The sequence below is a fragment of the Etheostoma spectabile genome, chromosome 14, assembly GCF_008692095.1.
Source record: "Etheostoma spectabile isolate EspeVRDwgs_2016 chromosome 14, UIUC_Espe_1.0, whole genome shotgun sequence".
NCBI lineage: Eukaryota > Metazoa > Chordata > Actinopteri > Perciformes > Percidae > Etheostoma > Etheostoma spectabile.
In genome coordinates, this window is record NC_045746.1 from 14,339,752 (window position 1) to 14,362,164 (window position 22,413).

The following is a 22,413-nucleotide window of genomic DNA, read 5'->3' on the forward strand; positions in this document are numbered from 1 at the left end:
TTGTGTTCTTAGGGAACAATGCATGGTTCTGACTTAAAAAGTTAAAACTTAAATTTTAAAGCACTCTTGAAAATATGCAATTAAATCTATCATTAGAACCCAGTGATTCTAATAACAGCTGCATAAGAAAAAATAGAACATAGAAACTTCAACTGCTTAATGTCCAGCGATTATAAAAAATAAACTGAACAATTAAATAGTTCACTGTCCACACACACTTTTAAAAAAACAAACAAATATGTACTTAAAAAAAAAAAAAAAAAAGTAAAAAGAAAAAAAAAAAAAAGTACAAAGTATTTTAAATACACCAACCTGCTAGGGGTAGTGTAGAGATTTTTCTGGACCTGGTTGGCTGGTGGTGTGGTAGCGGAGGTGGACTCGTACTCTGGTATAACTGGTTCTGACCCAAACTGCAGTGCTCCAAACTGAAGATTAAGGCCAGAGATGTCTGTTGAGCCAGGCATCTCGACCGCCATTGCAGGAATCTGAGGAAGATGAAGGGCATATTATGATTTGGCACACATACTTTGGAGTCTTGTCCATGGATGGTTTCTACTATTGTAAGACCAAGAGTTTCTACTATCGTAAGACCAGGAGTTTGTCACACACAAGACTTCCCAATCACATTCAACAAATGTTTAATTTTTGTTAACATGGGGAATTTCTTATGCTTCTCTTTATATTAAAAAAAAAAAAAAAAAAAAAAAAAAAAAAAAAAAAAAAAAAAAAGGAGTAAATAAAGGTTTTTCCATCCATTCCATCTTTGTCTGCTTATCTGGTATCGGGTCGCAGGGGGAGCAGCTCCAGCAGGGGACTCCAAATCTCCTTTTCCCGAGCCACATTAATGAACGTCAACTAGGGGATCCCGAGGCGTTCCCAGGCCAGGTTGGAGATGTAATCTCTCCACCTAGAACTGAGTCTTTATCGAGGCCTCCTCTCAGCTGGACATGCCTGGAACAACTCCCTAGAGAGGCGTCCAGGAGACATCCATATCACATGCCCAAACCACCTCAACTGGCTCCTTTTGACGTGAAGGATCAGCGGCTCTACTCCAAGCTCCTCACAAATGACAGTGCTTCTCACCCCATCTTAAAAGGAGACGCCAGCCACCCTCCTGAGGAAACCCATTTCGGCCGCTTGTACCCTGGATCTCGTTCTTTTCGGTCATAACCCAGCCTTCATGACCATAATTAAGGGAAGGAACAAAAACTGACCGGTAGATTGAGAGCTTTGCCTTCTGGCTCAGCTCTCTTTTCGTCACACGGTGCAATAAATGGAATGTAACACCGCACCCGCTGAGCCAAAGTATTTAAACTCCTTCACTTGGGGAAAGGACTCATTCCCTACCTAAGGAAGGCACTCCATCGGTTTCCTGCTGAGAACCCAGCGGTGCTGATCCTCATCCCAGCCGCTTCACACTGGGCTGCGAACCGATCCAGTGAGTGCTGAAGGTCACAGGCCGATGATGCCATCAGGACCACATAATCCGCAAAAAGCAGCGATGAGATCCTGAGCCCACTGCAACCCCTCCCCACCCCAACTACGCCTTGATATCCTGTCCCTAAATACTACAAACAGGATTGGTGACAAAGCGCAGCCCGGGCGGAGGCCAACCCTAACCTGAAACGAGTCAGACTTACTGCAGAGAACCCAGAAACAGCTCTCTCTTTGCTCATACAGATATTAGATGGCCCTGAGAAGGGACCCCCTCACCCCCGCAGCACCTCGCAAAGTATTTCCCGGGGGACCCAGATCCACAAAACACATGTTGGACATGCTCCCTTCTTGCAAGAGTAAAGCTCTGATCCGTTGTACAAAGACCAGGACGGAATCCGCATTGTTCCTCTTCACTCTCTTGACTATCGGCCGAACCCTCCTTTCCAGCACCTTGGAGTAGACTTTACCAGGGAGGCTGAGAAGTGTGATACCCCTGTAACTGGCACAGCTCTACCATAGAAGACGTGTCAGCTGGATTTAGGAGTTCCTCAAAGTGCTCCTTCCACCGTCCTATTACCTCCTTAGTTGAGGTCAACAGGATCCCATCCTTGCTGTACACAGCTTGGATGGTCCCAGAAACACCTTGGTGCCAACTGAAAGTCCTTCTCCTTTTTTCTTCCAACTTCACCCACACCCGCTGCTTTGCCTCTTTCACGGCAGAGGGTGCAGCCCTTCGGGACCACGAGTACCTTGCAAATAAAGATTCATTTAATTTCATAATTTAAAAATATGTTGTAATTTGAATTCATTGGTTACCTTTGTTGTGATAGAAGTCCTCTTCTTCTGCTGTTTGAGTTTGTGTTGCTGCAAAGGTAGTGGACTGGAACCCTGGGCATCTGAGGAACTTGGAGAGACTTGCTGACCTAGAGAAGGGACTGCGGCCATTTTGGGAAGGGAGGAAGCAGGCGGGGGCACTACATGGGGTAAAGATGTTTGTTGGGGTAAGGAAGAAGACGAGGAGGAGGAAGGCAGGCCTTTGTCCTGCAGGAAAACATCCAACATGGACGAGGTTGAGGTGGCCGCCTGGTAGGGCTGCCGCTTTGTAAAGGCCGTATGGACCGCAGACTCTGGCTGGGTCTTCATATCTGGAAAATGGAGAAGGGAAATGTAATTTAAGTTAGGTAAAAAACCCTGATAGCAGTTGGGATTGTCCTACATTGAAAAAAAGAAAATATTTGTCATCATCCTTAACATGGTAAAGGGAATTGAAGGAAGATCAGAGTCATTACAGAAGGATGTCAGCTCACCATATTGTCCCAGTGAGGTGGCACTGGTGTCCCAGGATGAAGGGGTTGTGTTGGGAGGTCCAGTTTGAGAGTGCTGGGCTGCCAGCTGTGCCAGTGCCTGGGCTGTTTTATACTGCTCCAGGAATTGAGAGCCAGTGGTCCCTGTGCTCGCACCTTTAGGGTCCCCCACATCCCCGAAACCCTTGCTCAGCATGCTGACCTGCAATGTTGGCAGATGATGACACACTGTTACAATTATAAAAAGATAATGCAAGATGGGCCTAGTTATGACATAGCCGTATACTTTCCCTGCGTGGCTACGAAGTGGTTGAGATATAAATCTTAAGAGACAATTTGTATCCGTAAGTAAAAGCTGCATCAGTAAAGTAAAATTAAAAACAGCCTGGGTGTATATAAGCACATAGTTACAAAATGCTTTAGTGTTTTTTCAGTGAGTCTCACCATGCTGTGCTGGGTGTAAGGGGTGCTGGTGGATGTTTGCGAGAGTGGCACCCCTTGCTTAGAGTTGCTGAAAACCAGTGACTGGGACAAGGAGGGAGGCTGAGTTGCCTCCATGGGGGGGGTTTCTGTCTCTGAAGAGGAGGATGGGGGAGTCTTCCCTAGAAGCACCGCAAGGTCAATCCTATAACAAGGTGGAAATATTCATTATAACAGGAGGACATTTAAAATGAGATCCGCGCCAAATTAACCTTTATTTTCACTATGGCTTAAACATTCACTTTAAGCCAACAACTAATATTTTCATATTTTACATTGAACAAGTAAATGGTGAAAGCAAGCTAATGTAATTATTCTCCCAACCAATTCCTTGAAAAGAAGGCTAAGGAATCCGGCTAATAAAGTGCATAAGTTAACCACCTCTGGCCTTTGGTGATGGTAACATTCTCTTGAGGCAGAGGCACGGAAGCCACACTGGAAGCTGTGAATATCTTTGTCTCTGAAAGCTGCAGAGGAAGAGAGAGTAAAAGATGGAAAAAAAAATTACAGCTAGAAGAACAAAGGTAACATCTATATTCCAAAATGGATAAGTGAAATAATGCTAAAATCAGTTTATTACTTCTAATTTGTCTTTGAAAGTTCACACTTAATGTTATATTTAGAGCTACAGCAGTTGTATAAGGTAGATCCCAGAAACACTCACATCCTCATTCCAGTCCTCAGTGCCCCACTCCTCCGTAGCAGTCCTCCAGGCACCTATGAGTCAAAGAAAAACAGTTCAATATTACTTTGATGGGCAAAATGAGATGTAAATAAGGAATGCATAAAAACAACAAAATATTACCACCATTTTAAGATTCTCTTTTTTTAACTACCTCCACATGTGCAACCTGCAAATTTGATGACCTTTTATAATTTTATTTCATGTTGAAAAGGATGAGAGAGCGAGTCGGTCAGAGTTAACCAATGTGTGTGAGAGGGGGAGGGTCCATGAGTAATTAGTCATATGCATGGTCAACATAATTTACCCTAGTGTGTGTCTCGCTTTCTTAGCGTCACACTCATCGTTCCCACATGCTGATGCAAAGCACTGTTGTTACCATGTTTTTGCATGAAATTCATGATGTTGCAGTCCATAATGCATTTCAAGTGGTGACCTGTAGTAAGATTATCCATTTTGTTTGCTAAGACCATACATGGTGAGGAAAATGCTGAGTAGTGATAGCCAATAAGGAATTAGCCTAACACTAGCCCTCCTCTCTATGTTTACGGTCTCAACCCCACTGGTGTCAAAGAGATTTGCCTATCTTTTAGGGCTGCACAATTAATACAATTGTAATCAATCACAATTTTGACTTTCCACAATCAAATTTACATTATCGAGCGATTTTTTTAAATGCGATGTTCAGGCGTATGAGAAGGCGTATGACCGGGTCCCCCCGGGAGAAATTGTGGGAGGTGCTGCGGGAATATGGGGTGAGGGGTTTCCTTCTTAGGGCCATCCAATCTCTGTATGACCAAAGCGGAGACTGCGTACGGGTTCTCGGCAGTAAGTCGGACTCGTTCCAGGTGAGGGTTGGCCTCCGCCAGGGCTGCGCTTTGTCACCAATCCTGTTTGTAATATTTATGGACAGGATACGAGGCGTAGTCGGGGCGGGGAGGGGTTGCAGTTCGGTGGGCTCGGGATCCATCGCTGCTTTTTGCGGATGATGTGGTCCTGATGGCATCGTCGGTCTGTGACCTTCAGCACTCACGGATCGGTTGCAGCCGAGTGTGAAGCGGTGGGTGAGGTCAGCACCTCTAAATCTGAGGCCATGGTTCTCAGCAGGAAACCGATGGAGTGCTTTCTTCGGGTGGGGAGTGAGTCCTTAACCCAAGTGAAGGAGTTAAGTACCTTGGGGTCTTGTTCGCGAGTGAGGGGACCACGGAGCGTGAGAATGGTCGGAGAATCGAGAGCAGCTGGTGCGGTAACATTCCGTTTATCGCACGTTGTGACGAAAAGAGAGCTGAGCCAGAAGGCAAAGCTCCGATCACCGGGCAATTTTCGTTCCTACCCTCACCTATGGTCATGAAGGTGGGTCATGACCGAAAGAACGAGATCAGGGTACAAGCGGCCGAAATGGGTTCTCAGGAGGGTGGCTGGCGTCTCCCTTAGAGACAGGGTGAGAAGCTCAGTCATCCGAGAGGAGCTCGGAGTAGAGCCGCTGCTCCTTCGCGTCGAAAGGAGCCAGTTGAGGTGGTTCGGGCATCGGTAAGGATGCCTCCTGGGCGCCTCCCTAGGGAGGTGTTCCAGGCACGTCCAGTGGGAGGAGGCTGGGAAGACCCAGGACTAGGTGGAGAGATTTATCTCCAACCTGGCCTGGGAACGCCTCGGGATCCCAGTCGGAGTGGTTGATGTGGCTCGGGAAAGGGAAGTTTGGGGTCCCCTACTGGAGCTGCTGCCCCGCGACCCGCGGATAAGCGGATGAAGATGGATGGATGGATGGATTTTTTAAATGCATAATTTAATCCGTTTTTTTTTGCAAAGCCAATCTACCGCTCCGTAAACCACTGTCTGATCATGAGCCAGTAAAAGTTGTCCCCTCCACCGAGCAGCTTAGTTTCTAGATGTAGACAGTCATAGAGGACAGAGTAACTTGAGGAAAATTCAACAGATAGCAGTCGGTCATACGTTGGTCTCAGGGTTCACCAGTTTACTAGTAAACACAACATTTTGTCCCGTCCGTGTTGTTTTTCGGACAATAGCAGTGACCCCTGCTAGTCGGTGCTAGTTAGTGTCTCTTAGCACACAGGGCTCTAGGACGCAAGTAATATTTTTCCTTTAGGTCGCACCAGTGCACCTAATGTCCTCGCATCCGCTGCAATGTTGTTTATATCGATGTGGTTTAATTTTGCGTTGCATGACCCACTTCTTCTGTAAAGCTGTGTCTGTGTTGGATCTCTCCTCAACTCTCTCTCTGCACAGCCCCGCCACACAGCGGCCACCTGTCCACACTTCTGACATTTGTCCACAGTTTTGTTATTAAAACAGTTGTATATTGTTAAGCATGAGAGGCAAACCTGTATTTGTACCAGTGTTTCCGCTGACACCTCTGCTATCGCGGTCGCCACGGTGAAAAACACGAAAGAAGTTACTGAATGCAACTAATAATAGCGTAATAGCGTGTGAGACGGAGCCTCCTGGACCTGGGCAAGAGATGTGACCCATGGCCAGAATATCATAGTTCATAAAAATGCAGCGTAGTGACGATACAGACATTTCATACACACACGTGTGAAACTCTGCTGACCCGCCATTCGACCCGTGCTGGACCCATTCTCAGAGATACATTTAAAAAAAATAAAAATATCCTACGCCATTCATTTCAGATAGCTAATTTTCATTTACATGTGTTGCAGCTGTATGTCTATACAACACGCAACTTCAACATAAGAAGAATGTAGCACAAAATGGATGTGAAAGCAGTCATAAATTGCCTCTGTGACAATAAAAGTTGTTTTGGTTAAAATCAACAAATAATCGTGATAATTAATTGTGGTTGCTTTACTCTGACCTCGAGGAGAGACTTCACTCGCTTGTCTGAATCAGAGCCACTCATGACAACATAGCTGGCTGATTTGCAGGATTGACTGACTCGTGCGAGCATTGACGTCTCGCGAGTCATCGAGTGAATCCCATGGTCTGCGAGCTTCTGGCCCTGAGTCTGCGGGTTGGACTGTTTCTCTGTTCACTCAGTCGCTTGAGTTGATTTGTGAAGTTGTTGTTGCCTACGAAATTGTAAGCTTTATGCAGCTAAGATGGCAAGGAATTGTAGTAGCTAATGTTGCAAGACGTTTGTGTTTGGCGCTGATGTCATTTTAGACTGAATTGTAGTAGGACTCAATTGATCCAGGTTATTGATACTAGAGACTCGCGATTTGTGAGTCAATTTAAAAATCCAAGTGAATCACGACTCAAACAGGTTTAGTGTGTCGCTTAATTTTCCCATACTTTTTTTTTTTACGTTAGTTGGCTACAGTTGTCCTAGTAAAAAAAAAAAAAAAAAGTTAATCTGAAGCCCTGAAAGTGAAGATAGGTTTACCAGGAGCAGAGTCAAACTTGGGCGGGTAATTTGTTCCCTCTGCTGCAGCGTATTCCAACCCTAGAGACAAAGACAGAAGCAGGAGATTAAAGTTGTATGTAATGTAAAAATGTGTTTATACTTCAGACAACTGGACACAGAGATCTGGATGTAAATATCTAAGAGAAATACAATAGCTATGGAATTCGTGGTTTGTAAACAGCGTGCATATGCCCAGCATTGAAAAGCAGATTTCCTTCCTTTCACCTTTATCACATGAGCTTCTTTGGGATGCTGATTATTTTTTTAAATTTTTTTTAATGGTAAACAGATGATTCATTGAAAAGATTATCTTATTAGAGGGCAGCACTTCTTAATACATTAACTTACTAGCTCCCTCCTCAAGGTCTGCGCTTCCTGTGTTGTTCCAGGTGCTGCACCCTCCATAGTTTTCTTCTGCCTGGGCTGGCTCCGCATAGTCAGCAGGGTTGAATGTTCTGGGGAAGAAAGTAATAAGTGGGTTGAGTTGAGAATTGAGTGTACTGACCAACAGCTGAAGGGCTGCCAGCACACAAAAAAAAGAAAAAAAAAAAAAAAAACTTTAGCCACAACTGGGTGCCCACACACAATAATCTGAGGTCCATTTCTTAACTTACCTTCTACAGGTCAAAGTTTTGAAAATGTTAAGCAGAAGCAGACTCCTATTCAATTCTTAAGAGCTTCAAACCACTAATGAGCTAGTTGGTTTTGCACCTGCATATTGCACTAAGAGTACTGTAGGAATAAATCCCCAGCTCTGCTCTTATGGTCATTCTGCTTTTAGCTAATAGAAACACTTCAGACAGGAGTGAGTGGGGAGTTTAGCAGGAGGAGGAAATTATAGGAACTGAAGTGAAACCATTTCCATCTTTGAGAATTTGTACAGCCAAGACATGCAAATGAGCATCCAAATACATTTTTTATTCCTCAAAAACTCTTTCCTGGTACTGCACGTTTTTAATTAATATGACATATCTCCGTATGCTGGTAAAATTACAGCTGGTGCAACCTAGCAACATGGTGAAGAACAAGACTTTTCTTTTGAGTCAAGCCAAGATGCTTTCATTATTTGATCCTTCCTGTGCAAATCTGAGGGCATTTATGGCTTGGCTGAGCAGATTTAACATCAAATTACAGGAAGGTCATATCGTTTTAATATCCTATTAATAGAATGAGGAGTAATACTTTGTTTGGATAAAATCTTATATTAAAACATCCTGTTTTATGGCACTGAAAGGTCTCCCTACAGAAAACAAGAATAACAGACACACCAGAGGCGATGCACTCACCTCTCACCTTCTGCAATATCATATCTGGGCCCCTTATCAATCTGGCTTTAGAGGAAAAATAATGGCAACAATTACAAGAAGCACAACAAAGTAAAAGTAGAAGATAAAGCTTTTGTTTTTCAGACCACAATCCAGAGCAGCAGCGCAAGCAAAATGCCATCGGCCTGCCTGTGCCAGTGTTGTAACGAACACTCTACACCGGTCAGTCACTCTCCAATGCAAGGCAAGCCAGTGTGCTTTTAGTCATGGTGGGTAAATACAGAACAATAAACCCAACTCAGAGGTATACACATTGCAGCCACAAACCTGTTGCTAGATGAGCAGTTATGCAAGAGTAAATGCAGTATTCTTTTCACTGATGCAGTTAATGCCTAACCAATCTAAGAATTTCAATGATACCTTCCATCACACAAATGCATCATCTCAAATTAGGAATGTTAATATTTAACCGTTAACCGACAATAAGAATTTTGACTGATTACTATTATCAGTTAAACAGTTATTACTAGGTCGATACCTAGTATGACCGGACCATGTATGGGCAATGTGCTTAATTGTGGCCAAATTGTTACAGGGATAGTCAGCATTGGTGACTATAATGTAATATAGATGATACATGTTCATCTGTAGTGGTCCCAGTAATATTTGTTGTGTACTCAAGTTGCTATCACATGATATTGTAAAGATATGTTTGAGAAAAATATTTGAGGAAAAATAATTTTTAACAAGTTCTTGTTCTGGATTACTCATCTAAAGTGTTATTGTGTAATTAATGTTACTTTTTACAGACCAGACATAGGTTTCACCCCATGACAATTATGAAATACAGCTTTACTTTGCCATTTATTTCTTCTGTTCTCTTTGTTGCAGTTTTTTTTCCACAGGGTTTACACCAGCCGCTGAAGCACTGCCTGCTTCCTTCCAGCGTCTATGTTAAGCAATTGTGATGTTCACACAGCCCACACTGCGCCATAGAGCTCTGCGAAAGCTTGCAATCCGGAGCAATTGTTTTAGTTGTCTCTATTTTTTTTAAATTCCAAATGATACCAAAAAGGTATATATGATAGAAGTGTATAATAAATGATCAAATATGCATCACCTGCTTCCCTATGCAATAAAACAGTTTAAAGAGCCCTGTATTGAGGACATTTTTCAGCTGATAGGAACTGGAGGTAAAAGCCGGTTTTGCGCCAATACACTTGACCAATGGTGGAACTTGGGCCTGGCCCTATGCTGTCCAGCCAATTAACAATATCTATCTTACTCTCTTACTGTACAGTGCTTACAGAAGAGAGCCATGTGACACATGCCACGATATTCCGGGTAAAATCGGCCACCCTACACAGTAGGATGCCAGGCAGACACACAGCTGACAACCTTACAGGTGGATAGGGAGGGAGATAGTCTCGGACACGTAAGCAGTTACTGTAAATGTGGATGCATGTGTCCACAACGATGCATGTATGCAATATAGTGGCTGCTCTACCCGTAAGAGTCTGCAGCTGCATGCAGAAGCTGAACACGGAAAATATGTCTGAGTCTCCTGGATGGGTGAACTGAGAATCAGTTGCCGGTTTGTCGATTAACGGTTAATGATTGGTTAACAAAAGTTGGCTGTCAGAAAAAAAGCATCCCTTTCACAAAGCTATTACTAAACAGCCATACAGGATGCTGATGTAAATCAGCATTCAATATCTCCATTGACAGAAATTCCCATCTTACGTCAACTAGTGTAATCACAAACACATACTTCATGATAAACCTTGACCAGCTTTAAATGTAAATGTCTCAATTCAAATAAACAACTGAGCTCAGTCTCCACAAGAACCACACTTTTACTAGTATTTGTAGCTGTGACAAACAACATTAACCATTTTTAGGGGGTTTGTGTATGCTGACTTGGAGAGGCCTTGATGAATATGACATAGTGAGACTCCCATCTCTTCCCTTGGTTTCTTTTCTGCAAATTAGAGAATTCAAATAAAAAGGGAGCCAATTACCCCAAAGAGGCAACGCTTTAAAATGTTCCAACCAATGCTATGGTACAACTGGCTACACAATGACTGCATCCTTTACACCAGGCAAGGCAAGTAGGTTCATATAGGGAGCCATGTTACATGCTGCGGTTATGGCTAACACAACTCTGAATGCAACTTTATTTTGTGTCACAGTCTCAAGGGCAGTGATTCAATTCAATATAGTTTTTAAATCCATTATTTAATTCCACAATGATGAGCCACTACTTTATATTATATATATACATAAAACACCAATATTTTACTACAAGGTGACATATTCTAAAATATGAGACAAAAAGTGATGTTTCCATTACTTCACTAACCACCAAATACTAAAGACCTTCTTAATCTCCAAATGTGTCTGATATTCTTGGAATTGCAACTAAAACCCATGTATTATTTTTAAATATCCCAAAAATCTGAGTTGGGCTTACAGTGTCAATATAGCCTTAGGAGAGTAGTAATAACTTAGATAAACATGTTATGCTTAATGACACAGATCTTAGGCAACTCATGAGCAAATACCTCCTCTTTCCTCTTTATTGGCCAGTGAGTAAGTGAGTGAATTTGTGTCTGAAATTCTTGGCACCATGGGAGGGTTTCTGCATCTTCAAGAAATTGCTAATTTGTAAATAAAAACCAACATTTATAGATAAATTCATGAAATTTGATTCATTTGACATTCCTCCTACCATATGAGTCATTTATGTTTTACACTAACTTTAGAACAAATCTTTTTGTTTAGCTTATTCATCAGTAATGATATGTGAGCTCACAGTATTCCTTTAATTTGAGTAGAATGCTAACATTGTAAAGCAGAATATGTGTACGTGGGGTGAATGGTACAATGTGCCTTAGCATCATCTTAAATGTACCAACACAATGTACCAATGATACACACAAATGCAAACCTTCCTTTTGAGCCACATTTGTTTTATTTAAGTCACTGTGTTTAACTGCAGTGAAGCCAAGCTGGTAAACTGTCTGGTAGCAACAAGAAGCAAAAGCAATCACGGAACTGTTGTGGTGGGGGGGTTAGGTAACATGAAAACACCTCAGCTAACACTGCATGCAATTGCAGGTGGGAAGCCCCAGCTCACCAAAATAAAGCTGAGAATTTAACCAATATGAAATAAGCATATTGTAGAATTCGTTGAATTATGCCAGTCAATATCTAGGTTTACACTCTATATACTTAAAATTCTAGAACATTTTCACAGCATCATGGAAACACAAAGCATACAAATAAAACCTTAAAGACTTGAGATTGTGTTAGTTACACCAAAACACTTTGTTTCATTCAAGTCATGACTCTACTCTCTGACCCTCTGTGTTCAACTATATATTTATGGCATGAATACAGTAGCTTTGAAGCACACATTCAATACTTTGTATTCTTAAGAGTGAAAATTACATTCCGGCTTCTCTTGGGAGGAAGCCACTCAGCTGTTGACCTCACTAGAGAAAGCCACATTATATCACATGTGCTACTCTACTTTAGCAGACCAAGAAGATTTAAAGATCCATAACTATAGTGAAACATCACACCCAACTGCTTCATAGTCAAATGAAATCAGTCAAATCATCCAAGACATTTGTTATGACAACTACAATGTCACCCATTACATGATGAAATTTGGTAATAATGTCACAGTTGAGAAGTAATTCCTCTGTTATGACTACTAGTCAAGCTGCCAGTATAAAATGCTAACTAATTGACTGACATATTAATAATATCTCACACACACACACACGCAATACTGCAGCTTAGGGCCAGAGAGTAGAAACACATTTCTGAGTGGTTCTATCAAAATGTCACTCCAAATAAAATGTTAAGACATTTTGCACTTTCTGAAGAGAATTATTCTGCCTAGGCTGTTCCATCCCATTGGCTGATGTATATTCTCCCTCTTTTGGATTAACGCTAAACAATGGACTAGGGTCCTGCTCTCTGGTGACCATGGCAACAGGTAAAAGTGGAACAAAAGGCTTTCTGGTTTTCGACAACGCAGGTGTTCACTTACCCCATGCCTTGCGCCGAAAATCTGCCTCCTCGCCGTCCAGACACTCCTAAAGAGAAAAGAGTCAGTTTCTTAGCCTGACAACTATTTTCACGAGAAAGAATGGCAGCGTTTATAGTAAATATAAAAGCCTATCTTTAATTCCGTCTCGTTTTGATAAGATACATTTCCTTCACAAAAGACTTTGTCTAAAAAGGAGTACAGCAACTTACCGACAGTCCCTCTTCCTCTTCCCCTTCCCCTTCGGCCTCGCTCTGCACCTCTTCCAGCTATTCCAGCCTTGGCTCCATCCAAGCCATTCTCCTGACCACGAACTTGAGTTAAGAGAAAACAGCATCAGATTTAGACACTACGCTGCATGCTGATGTCAAAATAATGATTTAGGCTTAACATGTTTACAGGTAACAGAAAAAGTATCAAATGTGGTACAGACTGAGAGCAAATTACATTTCCCAACTGTGGTCGCCTTCAGAACCCCAGTGCCAGGGCTTCAGGGTTATGGCCAAAATGATAAGAATTTTTTTTTTTTTTTAACATTAAGATCACAATTATTTATCACTATTATTCATAGATTTAAAAAGGACATTTGTTTTGCACTGCTACATTCCTGCAAATGTACATATCTTTGTATCAAAATAAGAAGTGCTTATTCACAATGCATTTATTTCTTTATTTATATTTCTACTATTTGTGCAACTGCAACAAAAAGTTTCCCTTCGGGGATCAATAAAGTATTTCCGATTCTGATTCTGATCACCTGGCAGCAAATCATAAATAAAATTGTATCCAAAAAGGGGAATAGCTCTTTGCCCTGTGCTCCAGACTTTTAATTTCACCCATCTGCTCTCTGTTGTATATTACTCCTGTACTCTGGACTGCAGCCCCAACATTCAGGAAGGTTTTTCAGAGACTGGCTCTCCGGGGTGCATGTGCAGAGGAATGACATCTCGATCACCCCTGGTGGCTGGCTGTTCATTAAGGAAGCGCTTAATTTGATATGCGGCTCAGTTTTCTATGAGCGATTCACGCATTTTAAAAACATCACTATCGTAGTCACGTTCATTTAATTGTGGGAAACCAAAATTGTGTCTGATCAATTGTGCAGCCCTAAGCAGTGCTTTACTTGCCAAAACAAATAGTCCTATTCATAAGATACCTAAAAAAGTAAAACGTACTGTAAGTCAAAAGTAAAAAGAGATAGTTAACACTTACACTCTCGTCCCCTGCTGGCTCCACGCCCCTTACGTGGAGCGCCACCTCGACGACGTGCTACATCCTTCTCTCCTCCTTTCTCCCTGTTCTCTTTTCCTTCCTCTCCGGTTTCTGCCTGGTTAGTCTCCTTCTGGCCTGACACCCCTTTCTTCTTCCCCACCATTTCCCAAGAGTCCTTAGGAAATAAAATAAAGACTGTTACACTGCTGGACTCACTGACTATGTAGCGAGTCACCAATACGTAGGGCTGGGTATCGTTACAAGATATTCATTATCATTCCACTACGTGACTTCGATACCAGTACATAAACGATAGCGGTTCCAAAGCGATTTATTTATTTTTCAGCTCCTGCTACATGAGCCTCATCTCTGTGCAACAACGTAGAGTTCTTTCTGCCTGGTTCTGTGACGTGTAACATTAGACAGGCAATCATAAACATTCGATCTTGGTAGAAGCATGCTGCATGCTTATTGGCTCACTGACGCTGATGAGATTGTCTCCTTAGGTATTAATATTGGGTATTGAATGACAAGGCATTTTGATACTTTAGAGGCAATTCGGTCGATGCCTTAAAAGTACTGAATTCGGTACCCAGCCCTTCAAATACAGTAATAAAAACACTGAGGGAAAAGTGAAGGTTAATTTATTTGTTGACTACTGCCATAACAGGACAATGTACTCAGCCAAAATCACAACTAAAACAAATGTATTCATGAACAAAACTGGTTGGATGTGGAGTGTTGTCTGGTGGTTAGTATAGCATTAGTCTGGATCAATATGCCGGATGTCCCTCACCTCGCAAAACTATGTTCGTTATGGGAAACAATTAATTCTAAGCCACACACGGAAAACGGCAAGTTGAAGAAAAGAAAGTTGAAGTGAAGAAAATTGCATTGTACAACAAATCAGGCCTGCTTAGTTCTTATGTTGAAGGATTGTAAAGATTTACAAAGAATATGTTTACGGCATTTATCATATAACTGGAACGATTTGAGACCAATTGGTGGGGATTTGACAAAACACACGGCGAAACACTGGTAAGAGCAAATTATGTTTAAGCATTTATTCAGCTTATTTATATAACTCACGTTACTGTATTGCGTAAACAGTTGACTTCATTTAATATAATGTGTGGCGTTTTATAACATGGTGCAGATGTTCCACAAAATCAAGCTCCTTCTCAAGACTATTTTGCAAAGTTTAACTTCACATCACCACACAAGATGATTATGATTGGTTTAAATAAATGCAAACAACCCAGAGCGTTGTTTTTTTTTTCCTATCCAGGAATGTAGGTGTGGAGTAGCCAGACCTTACTCCACAGCATTGTGGAGTATTTTGACAATCCAGGAAGCTGACAGACCCTTATCAGGTCCGATTAATGTGCTGGAAAGATACATATTAACCCTTTTTCATTTAAATGTCCCCTTATTTTCTACTAGTTACATTTATATCAAAGCTTTTTGTAACTATCAGGTCTCATTGTTATCCATACTCTTACGCTAAACCATCCCACAATGCCAATACTCACAGTGTCTGGGTTACCCTCCAGCAACACATTAATGGCTCTGTTGACATCCCCGTTGCAATCGTGCAGTGCAATCATAGACTCATCCTGGTCCTTGCCTGTGATGTCAATCAGCTGCAAAAGAAAGAGTGACATATTGAGACACAGAGGTGACCCCTGATAACTTGTTCATAAAAAGACTCTTAATGTAAACTTATGCAAAAGAAAGGTTTTTACAAACATACACACTTAAGAATCAGGGTTGGCTACAGAACAGCACGCCTGCTACCAGTAGGGATTCAGCATCTTGGTCACTTCAGTAGCTTGAACACAAGTTTTATTTTCCATAAAAAGGTTGTGACACCATGCCCTCTTTTAATGCCTTTGAAAATTCTACTAACTAATCGAGTCTGCAAAAGGTAAAAACCTCTTATCAAAAAGGCACTGAGATAGATAGATAGATAGATAGATAGATATAGATATAGATATATATATATATATATAGATATAGATATATATATATATATATATATATATATATATATATATATATATAAAAAACTTGACTGGGGGAAATCATAAATCACATAATTTATTGCCAAATTCTGTATAACCCTGACAAATAAACAAAGCAACACAGGTACAATAAAAAGGGTAATTTGGCTTGAGTGCAGATACATAATCAAGTGTATGGTAGAGTTGAGCTCAAACAGTTTTCTAGCTTGTCAAACTAGCAACTGAAATTGCTGAGATTTATTTAATAAGAGCAACTAATAATATCCAGTGTGGAACCTCAGATTTTTAACCTCTTAACACATGCAAACAGGAAAAAAAAAAAAACACCCCTTTGCTGTGTCCATTTCTAATAAAGATCGTACCTTAAAAATAAATAGTTCAAGCATTTTTTTCATAGCAATTCCATAGCTAATTAACACATGTTAAGCAGAATGATATAATAGCATAATGAATGTGAATATGCTTGATGACATCTGGCCAACCAAATATGCAATACTAATTTTATATATGCAATATACATAATATAAGAGACACACAAATACACACACAATGCAAGACAATACACGTGATAATCTGTGTATCAGAGCTAAAACACAAAGTAGTGCGACTTAACTGGAAAACTGAAGTAGGACAAAAAGATGTGCTTCTGCTCACCTGTTTGACCTTCTCTTCAAAGTCTGCATCATTGTGGTCTGAAATCATCTGCGCAAGTCGGATCTGCTCTGCGGTAGCCTGTTCCAAGAGTAGTGAAACATCCGATATTTGCAACACACAGAAGCACAGATTTGCACTAATGTAAAAACAAAGGAGAAACTCACTGGCTACTAGTGGAGTTGTTAGACCATTAAATCCCTTACGCTTAAAGACCTGCCCAAACACTACAATGTAACTATAAAGCTTGTTTGATGTTAGCTGGTCCACTTAGATCATTGAGTTAGTTGATCAGTGTAGTTCAGTTAAAAGTTGTAATCCCTAACGCCTAAAATCAGCGACTTACTTCTAGATTGTCAAAATATGGTGTCAACAGTCCTGATTGTCTTGTAGTAGATTCTTAGCTTTAGTCTAATAAACTTATCAATTGACTATTTATTGGGCTGTAACTTGCATCATTTTTTCACAACCGCTTACAGAGAACATTTTGTTGAGCCATGCATTTGTTATTTGAAGTTATCTTGAATAATACTGTCACAACTGTTGGTGACCATACTATATATTTTAAGAAACTAAACAAGTCCCATTTAGTACAAATTGCTTTTCCCATATTCAACCCTGGTGTATGTCACTGCATCTGGGCAGTGTGACAGGTGGTGAGAGTACCTGAGGCCTCTGCTTGTGCTGTGTCTGACTCTGTGTCTGGACCTGTGTCTGCTCCCAGCTGCCACGGACTCGGTTCCCGCCCATGGACGTCATCATTTACAGTATATACAAATAACAGTATTTACAAAGGAATAACACCTGCGAAGAGAAGGGTGAAAGAGACATCAAAGACCTGTGACTATTACCTTTTTATATGCATTTCTGGTACACAACACTACTTCCTCAAACTGCCTGGTGGCTTATTGCCTAGTGGGGGGGAAGCTAGCAGCTTTATCAAGAAGACAGCATCAGCTTTGTTCCCAGAGACGCCTGAAAACGTTGACAAAGAGTGTTTTAGCCGCGGGTAGGACCCGCGAAGCAAGAGTGTCTCCTGCATTCAAGGCTTGCAAGTGCGTAACGTTAGCTAATTTATTTACATCAGGAGTATTATGCAACGCTTTCTACATCAAAATAGCCTTGGTGATGTTTAGTCAAACAACATTACAAGATTGTAAAACAAACGCTATATAGATCGACACTGTTTTGAACACCAAATGAGAGAGCCGAGATACAAACATTACGTTAGTTAAGACATCCGACTGGCTAACATTATATATCTCTTTTGGATAGCAAACTGTTAACATTGCTATCGACAGCGACAGCTTAATCTTGCATACGTTACGCAAAACCCTGTTTGGACTAGCTAGCCCACAAACAAGCCTAAAGCCAGGGCCCGTCTAACATATCCAATTCTGTTAACCAGCCACATGGCCAAAATGCTAGCCAACTAGCTAATACTTTAGGGGAAAGCATCCAGCTTTGAGGTCGTGGTGAGCTTCCGCTTCTTACGGCTTCACCTCATGGCGACAACGAGGATAACTCTAATAGCCGATAGCAAACTCGCTAACTGAGTACCGACCACTGCTGACTTAGCTTTATGGCCAACAAGTTCATTGCCTAGCTACCTAACTTAATAGCGAGCAGTGAAGCTTTCCTGTTCGAACAAACCAAAAACGCCCATGCCACTCCGTTGCCGCTAGCTAGCTAGTATGCTAACGAATGTTAGCCATGCTAACTTAATTAACGTTAACGCCGTTTCGCACAGCTAGGCAACGTTAGCCAGTTAGCAAAGTAGCCCCTTCATAAACTGCACCACCGCTATATAACATTTTAGCCGCAGTATATTATGATGGCCGGGCTCTCGACATAGGAATCACCGATGCTAAAGTTAGGCCTGCAGGCCGCTGAAATGAAAATAAATAACAGACGATACTGACCAGAAACCCGGCTCAATATTTGACACTGCTACACAACCGACCGACAAGTGGTCTCGTTGTCGACTTTCTAGTCGGATTAAGCACACGATATAATTCCTGAACCCCAAGTTGATACAACTAAGTTGGGGAAATATAGCAACCCGACTCGCTCACACAATAAGCGAGAGACTGAATTTACCTGTTTCTTTTCCACTCTGACACCACGGAGAGCTGCGTCACGTGGTTTACAGGGCGCTTCGAGGAAACTGGACCCACAACATGTGATCACATTACACACTAAATAGTTTAATATCAGCAGAGTTATGACATGTGGTGAGGATGCACAACATAGATAACAAATGTTGGCACACTGAGTGATGAGAAGTGTAAGATATTGCATTTATATAATAAATAATTACACTGTATTTATAACATGGTTGGAGCCATGAACTTGACAGTACTCACATAGGAAAGCAGCACAAAAACTGGTTAGAAAACAAATGAAAAAACATGTAAGAAAAAAGCACAGAAATGACAATCAAACGCGGTATCCACTAGCTACATAAACAATATAACTACATTTTCATAACATTTTGTCAATTAATTGTGCAAATATTTGTGCTACATAAGTGTGCAAGCATGCATAATACAATATAAGCGTATTTAGTATATGTCATGTTATGTATAACTATTTCATAGTCTATGGTATAACTCACTACGCTAATATGTAATAATGTGATGTATAGGCGTATATAAGGAATATTCATATTCCTTGTATATGATTATACATCACATGAATGAAATAATGATGTGCAATATAGTATTAAATATGTTACAACTAACGTTACTTCTACTACTACTACTACTACCACTAGTAATATAATAGTAATGTATAATCCATTACAAAGTGGGGTTGTATGAAGTGCTTGTTTAATTGCACAACAGTTTGGCCTGTTTGGCCAACATTGCCAATTATCTTTAGTGTTTTAATCACATTTTACACAAAATGAAACATGCTACAATACAAAACATATGGTATTAGATTTTTGGGCCCTGTGAAAGTTTGGGGCTAAACAAAGCACATAACATATTGTACGAATGTGAATTAAACTACAGGTAAGTTGACATGACTGGTCCTCCTTACACACAGTTATTACGGTAATATGGAGCGTCGCAAATCAGATGTCGTCGCTGTCGCCCTCCACCTTCTAGCTAGCACTAGGTTAGCTGAACTGCGTAACTTACTACTACATACATGATGTCGCTGAACACGAATAGTAGTGTCAGTACGCTCGCTGCAGTTTTTTTTTCTTTCTAGAAACATCCTTTCAAAGCTGATAAACATCTGCTCGACTGGGATGCACTAGCATTTATTTTCTAAATGGACAACTGACTTTTAGCTACCAAGCTAATGTAGCAATAGAACGTTTAGATGCACTGCTAGCTAAGCTAGCTAATCGGCCTGTGGATAAACTGTTTACACTGGCAGACAACATGGCAGAGTCATTATCAGGGGTTAATGTTGTTCTGGTTATGGCCTATGGAAGCTTGGTAAGTAAGTTTCAGTTTTGGTTGCTAGCTGATTGCTCATGTGATGATGCTGAAGTTAAAACCCTGTCGGTATGGTTTTGTGGGCAGGTGTTTGTGCTGCTGTTTATCTTCGTCAAAAGGCAAATCATGCGATTTGCAATGAGATCCCGCAGAGGACCCCATGCACCTATTGGCCACAATGCACCTAAGGTAAGGTGGATCTCCTCTTTTATAAGCTAGTTTACCTCTTGTGTAGTTGAATATTGATCAGCTGCTGTTGGTTCAAGAGTTCAGGTGTCGGTGTATTTTCTACATGAATTGATGCACAGGTTTTGAGGGAGGAGATTGACTCCAGATTGTCCAAGGTCCAGGAGATCCGCTTTGAGCCTCGACTCCTATCAGAAGAAGACGATAGGCTGAAGCAAGGATCACAGATTAGTCTGTCACTTTTTCAGCTCATCTTGTCACCTGGATCTCTCTGAAGTGCTTTTGTTTTTTTTCGAAATCTAACAAAAACCTGTCTATATATTACAGGTTGCTACAACTACCTGTACAGAATGAAAGCGCTGGATGCCATCCGTGACTCAGGTGAGAGATTAAATTTGATGCTCAGAATTGATTCTGCAGGTGCATGTATTATACATCTTCATTGTGTCATCACATAACTTAATCCATTATTCTTCCACTCATGACTGTATAATCTCTCAAATTCACTTTAACTATCACAGCAGTTCAAACAGCTTTTCATCTGTCAATCTCTGAAAAATTGTTTTTTAAATAAATGTATTTCTTGAGTCTTTTGTTTGCATAATCATATTGTGCTCTATGATTTACCAAATCATGTTTTTTGCAGCGACCCAATTTCCCCATGGGGAATATTGATATGTCATCTTCTTTTTAAACTTTCACTTCTTGTTCTTTCCTGTTTGGACCTCAGGAATTCCTCTGCAGGAGATAAGCCGCTGTCCCAGTGCGTTTACTGGACGCAGCTTCAGGAACTGGCTGTTGGAGTTGCGCAACTCCCACTCTCTGATCAAGAGCAGCCGCAGCGCGCTTATTGACCGTTTGCTTGAAGGCTACGACAGCGCTCGCCATGGGACTGGGGTGTGTAAAAGTATTTTTGTGTGTGACTGATGAGTGATGGAAAGAAAATATGAATATGATGGGCAGTTATGTTGTAGCATGTTACTGATTTGACTTTAAAGTAGACTTTTCTCCAGGTGTTCGGGGAAGCAGAGTTTCTTGAATACCAGCAAGCTCTAAATGAACTGGCTGATGTGTAAGTGCTGTTATTCTCATTCCAGACTTTAAATTGTTAGTCTTTAGAGACACGTTCATTCTTCACAAGCACAATAATCATTATCAAATAGTATAGCGTAGACCTACTTGCACAAATGAATGAATCTATCTACGTGTACTAGTACTAATATATTTGTGCAATGCCATCCATCAGTCAGTTGACATTTTTGCATAGTAACCACCCCCTTTCTCTGCCTCACTTTCCTCTCCCCACCCTCAGGGTGAAAGCCTATTCCAGTACCACCAGCCTGGACCAGCATCACCAGTCTGCAGCCAAGGACCTGACAGGCTCTCCTGTGCGGAGCACTCCCTCCACCATCCAGGTCACCTACCTGCCCTCCACCGGCCAACGCAGCAAGAGGCCCAAACATTTTCTGGAGCTCAAAAGTTTCAAAGATAACTACAACACACTGGAGAGCACCCTGTAAGAGACCACTGTTAACTTGCGGACTGTCAAAGTGAGTGAGTGTTAGAAAAAGAAACGCCTCATTTTATAACAATAGTTTAAAAAAAGAATTCTCATTATGGTGAAGCCCCTATTTGCACATGTTACTCCCAAGGCTTTTGCTCTTAATTTGGACCTAACAAGTGTTTTCAGAGAACAAACATGATTGTAGAAAACTGTGCAAGGTTTCCATCGTCATTTTTGTAAAAACAACAAAGTTAATGGCAAGTCACCTGGATTTATTTTTATCTTTCTCAAAGTCCAAATGTAAATATGAGTGTACCTTTTGATTAACTGTGTTTGTACAGATGTAAGATATTTATACGGACATTGATAACTTATTTAATTGAAATTGAGTGATTTGTATTTATGTCAGGTTGTTCATGTCTGTGGTTTGAGATAAAAGCCTTACTACTCACTTTACTAATAGTCTGTCTTTAATATTTCCACTAGATGGCAGTACAGGGTTAAAGAGTAGAGATGCAACAACAGAGATGCTAAAAGTTAGTTGTGTAAAAGTTCACAACAACCAGGTATTTCATCATATTGAAATAAAATGTGACAGTCTACACAAAAACACAGACTGAACTTCAATGTACAGTATCTTTCTACAGTGTTCACAGTAAATGGGTACTCAGTTCATAAAAATGTACATCCTGGATTGCAAGTATTTTAAAGAAAAACAGCCATACAAACAATGCAGAATTATGTAATTAAGTTTTCAGTTAAAACAGAGTTATT

The 22,413-nt window shown here is 41.0% G+C and overlaps 2 protein-coding genes across 10 annotated transcripts in view; one reads left to right on the forward strand and one right to left on the reverse strand.

Annotated features, from left to right (window-relative positions):
* The window catches only part of ubap2l (ubiquitin associated protein 2-like), a 30,931-nt gene extending 12,182 nt beyond the window's left edge, over nt 1–18,749 (reverse strand). For 3 of the 6 annotated variants that reach the window (XM_032535442.1, XM_032535444.1, XM_032535440.1), the window contains exons 1-16: nt 18,420–18,610; nt 17,164–17,301; nt 16,501–16,578; nt 15,355–15,465; nt 13,823–13,997; nt 12,823–12,924; nt 12,614–12,659; nt 8,572–8,616; nt 7,634–7,740; nt 7,265–7,324; nt 3,886–3,938; nt 3,603–3,688; nt 3,186–3,366; nt 2,745–2,943; nt 2,254–2,582; nt 313–485 (exon numbers count right to left, since the gene is read on the reverse strand). In XM_032535442.1, the coding sequence (XP_032391333.1) occupies nt 313–485; nt 2,254–2,582; nt 2,745–2,943; nt 3,186–3,366; nt 3,603–3,688; nt 3,886–3,938; nt 7,265–7,324; nt 7,634–7,740; nt 8,572–8,616; nt 12,614–12,659; nt 12,823–12,924; nt 13,823–13,997; nt 15,355–15,465; nt 16,501–16,578; nt 17,164–17,259 (1,841 nt within the window). In that variant the 5' untranslated portion in view covers nt 17,260–17,301; nt 18,420–18,610. Of the gene's footprint in view, nt 1–312; nt 486–2,253; nt 2,583–2,744; nt 2,944–3,185; nt 3,367–3,602; nt 3,689–3,885; nt 3,939–7,264; nt 7,325–7,633; nt 7,741–8,571; nt 8,617–12,613; nt 12,660–12,822; nt 12,925–13,822; nt 13,998–15,354; nt 15,466–16,500; nt 16,579–17,163; nt 17,302–18,419 lie in introns of all 6 variants that reach the window. The other 3 variants (XM_032535445.1, XM_032535443.1, XM_032535441.1) reach the window with 2 other exon arrangements.
* An 807-nt stretch (nt 18,750–19,556) lies between these two features.
* LOC116701682 (uncharacterized protein C1orf43 homolog) lies at nt 19,557–22,091 on the forward strand. 4 transcript variants are annotated; one of them, XM_032535542.1, is made up of 8 exons: nt 19,562–19,949; nt 20,037–20,138; nt 20,258–20,366; nt 20,463–20,516; nt 20,866–21,032; nt 21,149–21,207; nt 21,448–21,696; nt 21,750–22,091. In XM_032535542.1, exons 1-7 carry the CDS (start codon nt 19,893–19,895, stop codon nt 21,653–21,655), a joined length of 756 nt encoding a protein of 251 aa, XP_032391433.1. In that variant the 5' UTR covers nt 19,562–19,892; the 3' UTR covers nt 21,656–21,696; nt 21,750–22,091. The 4 variants fall into 4 exon arrangements, 3 of the variants coding, with proteins under 3 accessions (XP_032391434.1, XP_032391433.1, XP_032391432.1); XR_004334980.1 differs by lacking the exon at nt 21,149–21,207 and having other exon boundaries at nt 19,557–19,949; XM_032535541.1 differs by having other exon boundaries at nt 21,448–22,091.
* The last annotated feature ends 322 nt before the right edge of the window (nt 22,092–22,413 follow it).

What these genes read in the sequence shown, in the direction of transcription:
- LOC116701682 (XM_032535541.1), top strand. Translation starts at nt 19,893, where the DNA reads ATGGCAGAGTCATTATCAGGGGTTAATGTTGTTCTGGTTATGGCCTAT. An exon ending in TTATGGCCTATGGAAGCTTG is followed by an intron (nt 19,950 to 20,036) that starts GTAAGTAAGTTT and finishes TTTTGTGGGCAG; the next exon opens with GTGTTTGTGCTGCTGTTTAT. An exon ending in GCGCTCGCCATGGGACTGGG is followed by an intron (nt 21,033 to 21,148) that starts GTGTGTAAAAGT and finishes ACTTTTCTCCAG; the next exon opens with GTGTTCGGGGAAGCAGAGTT.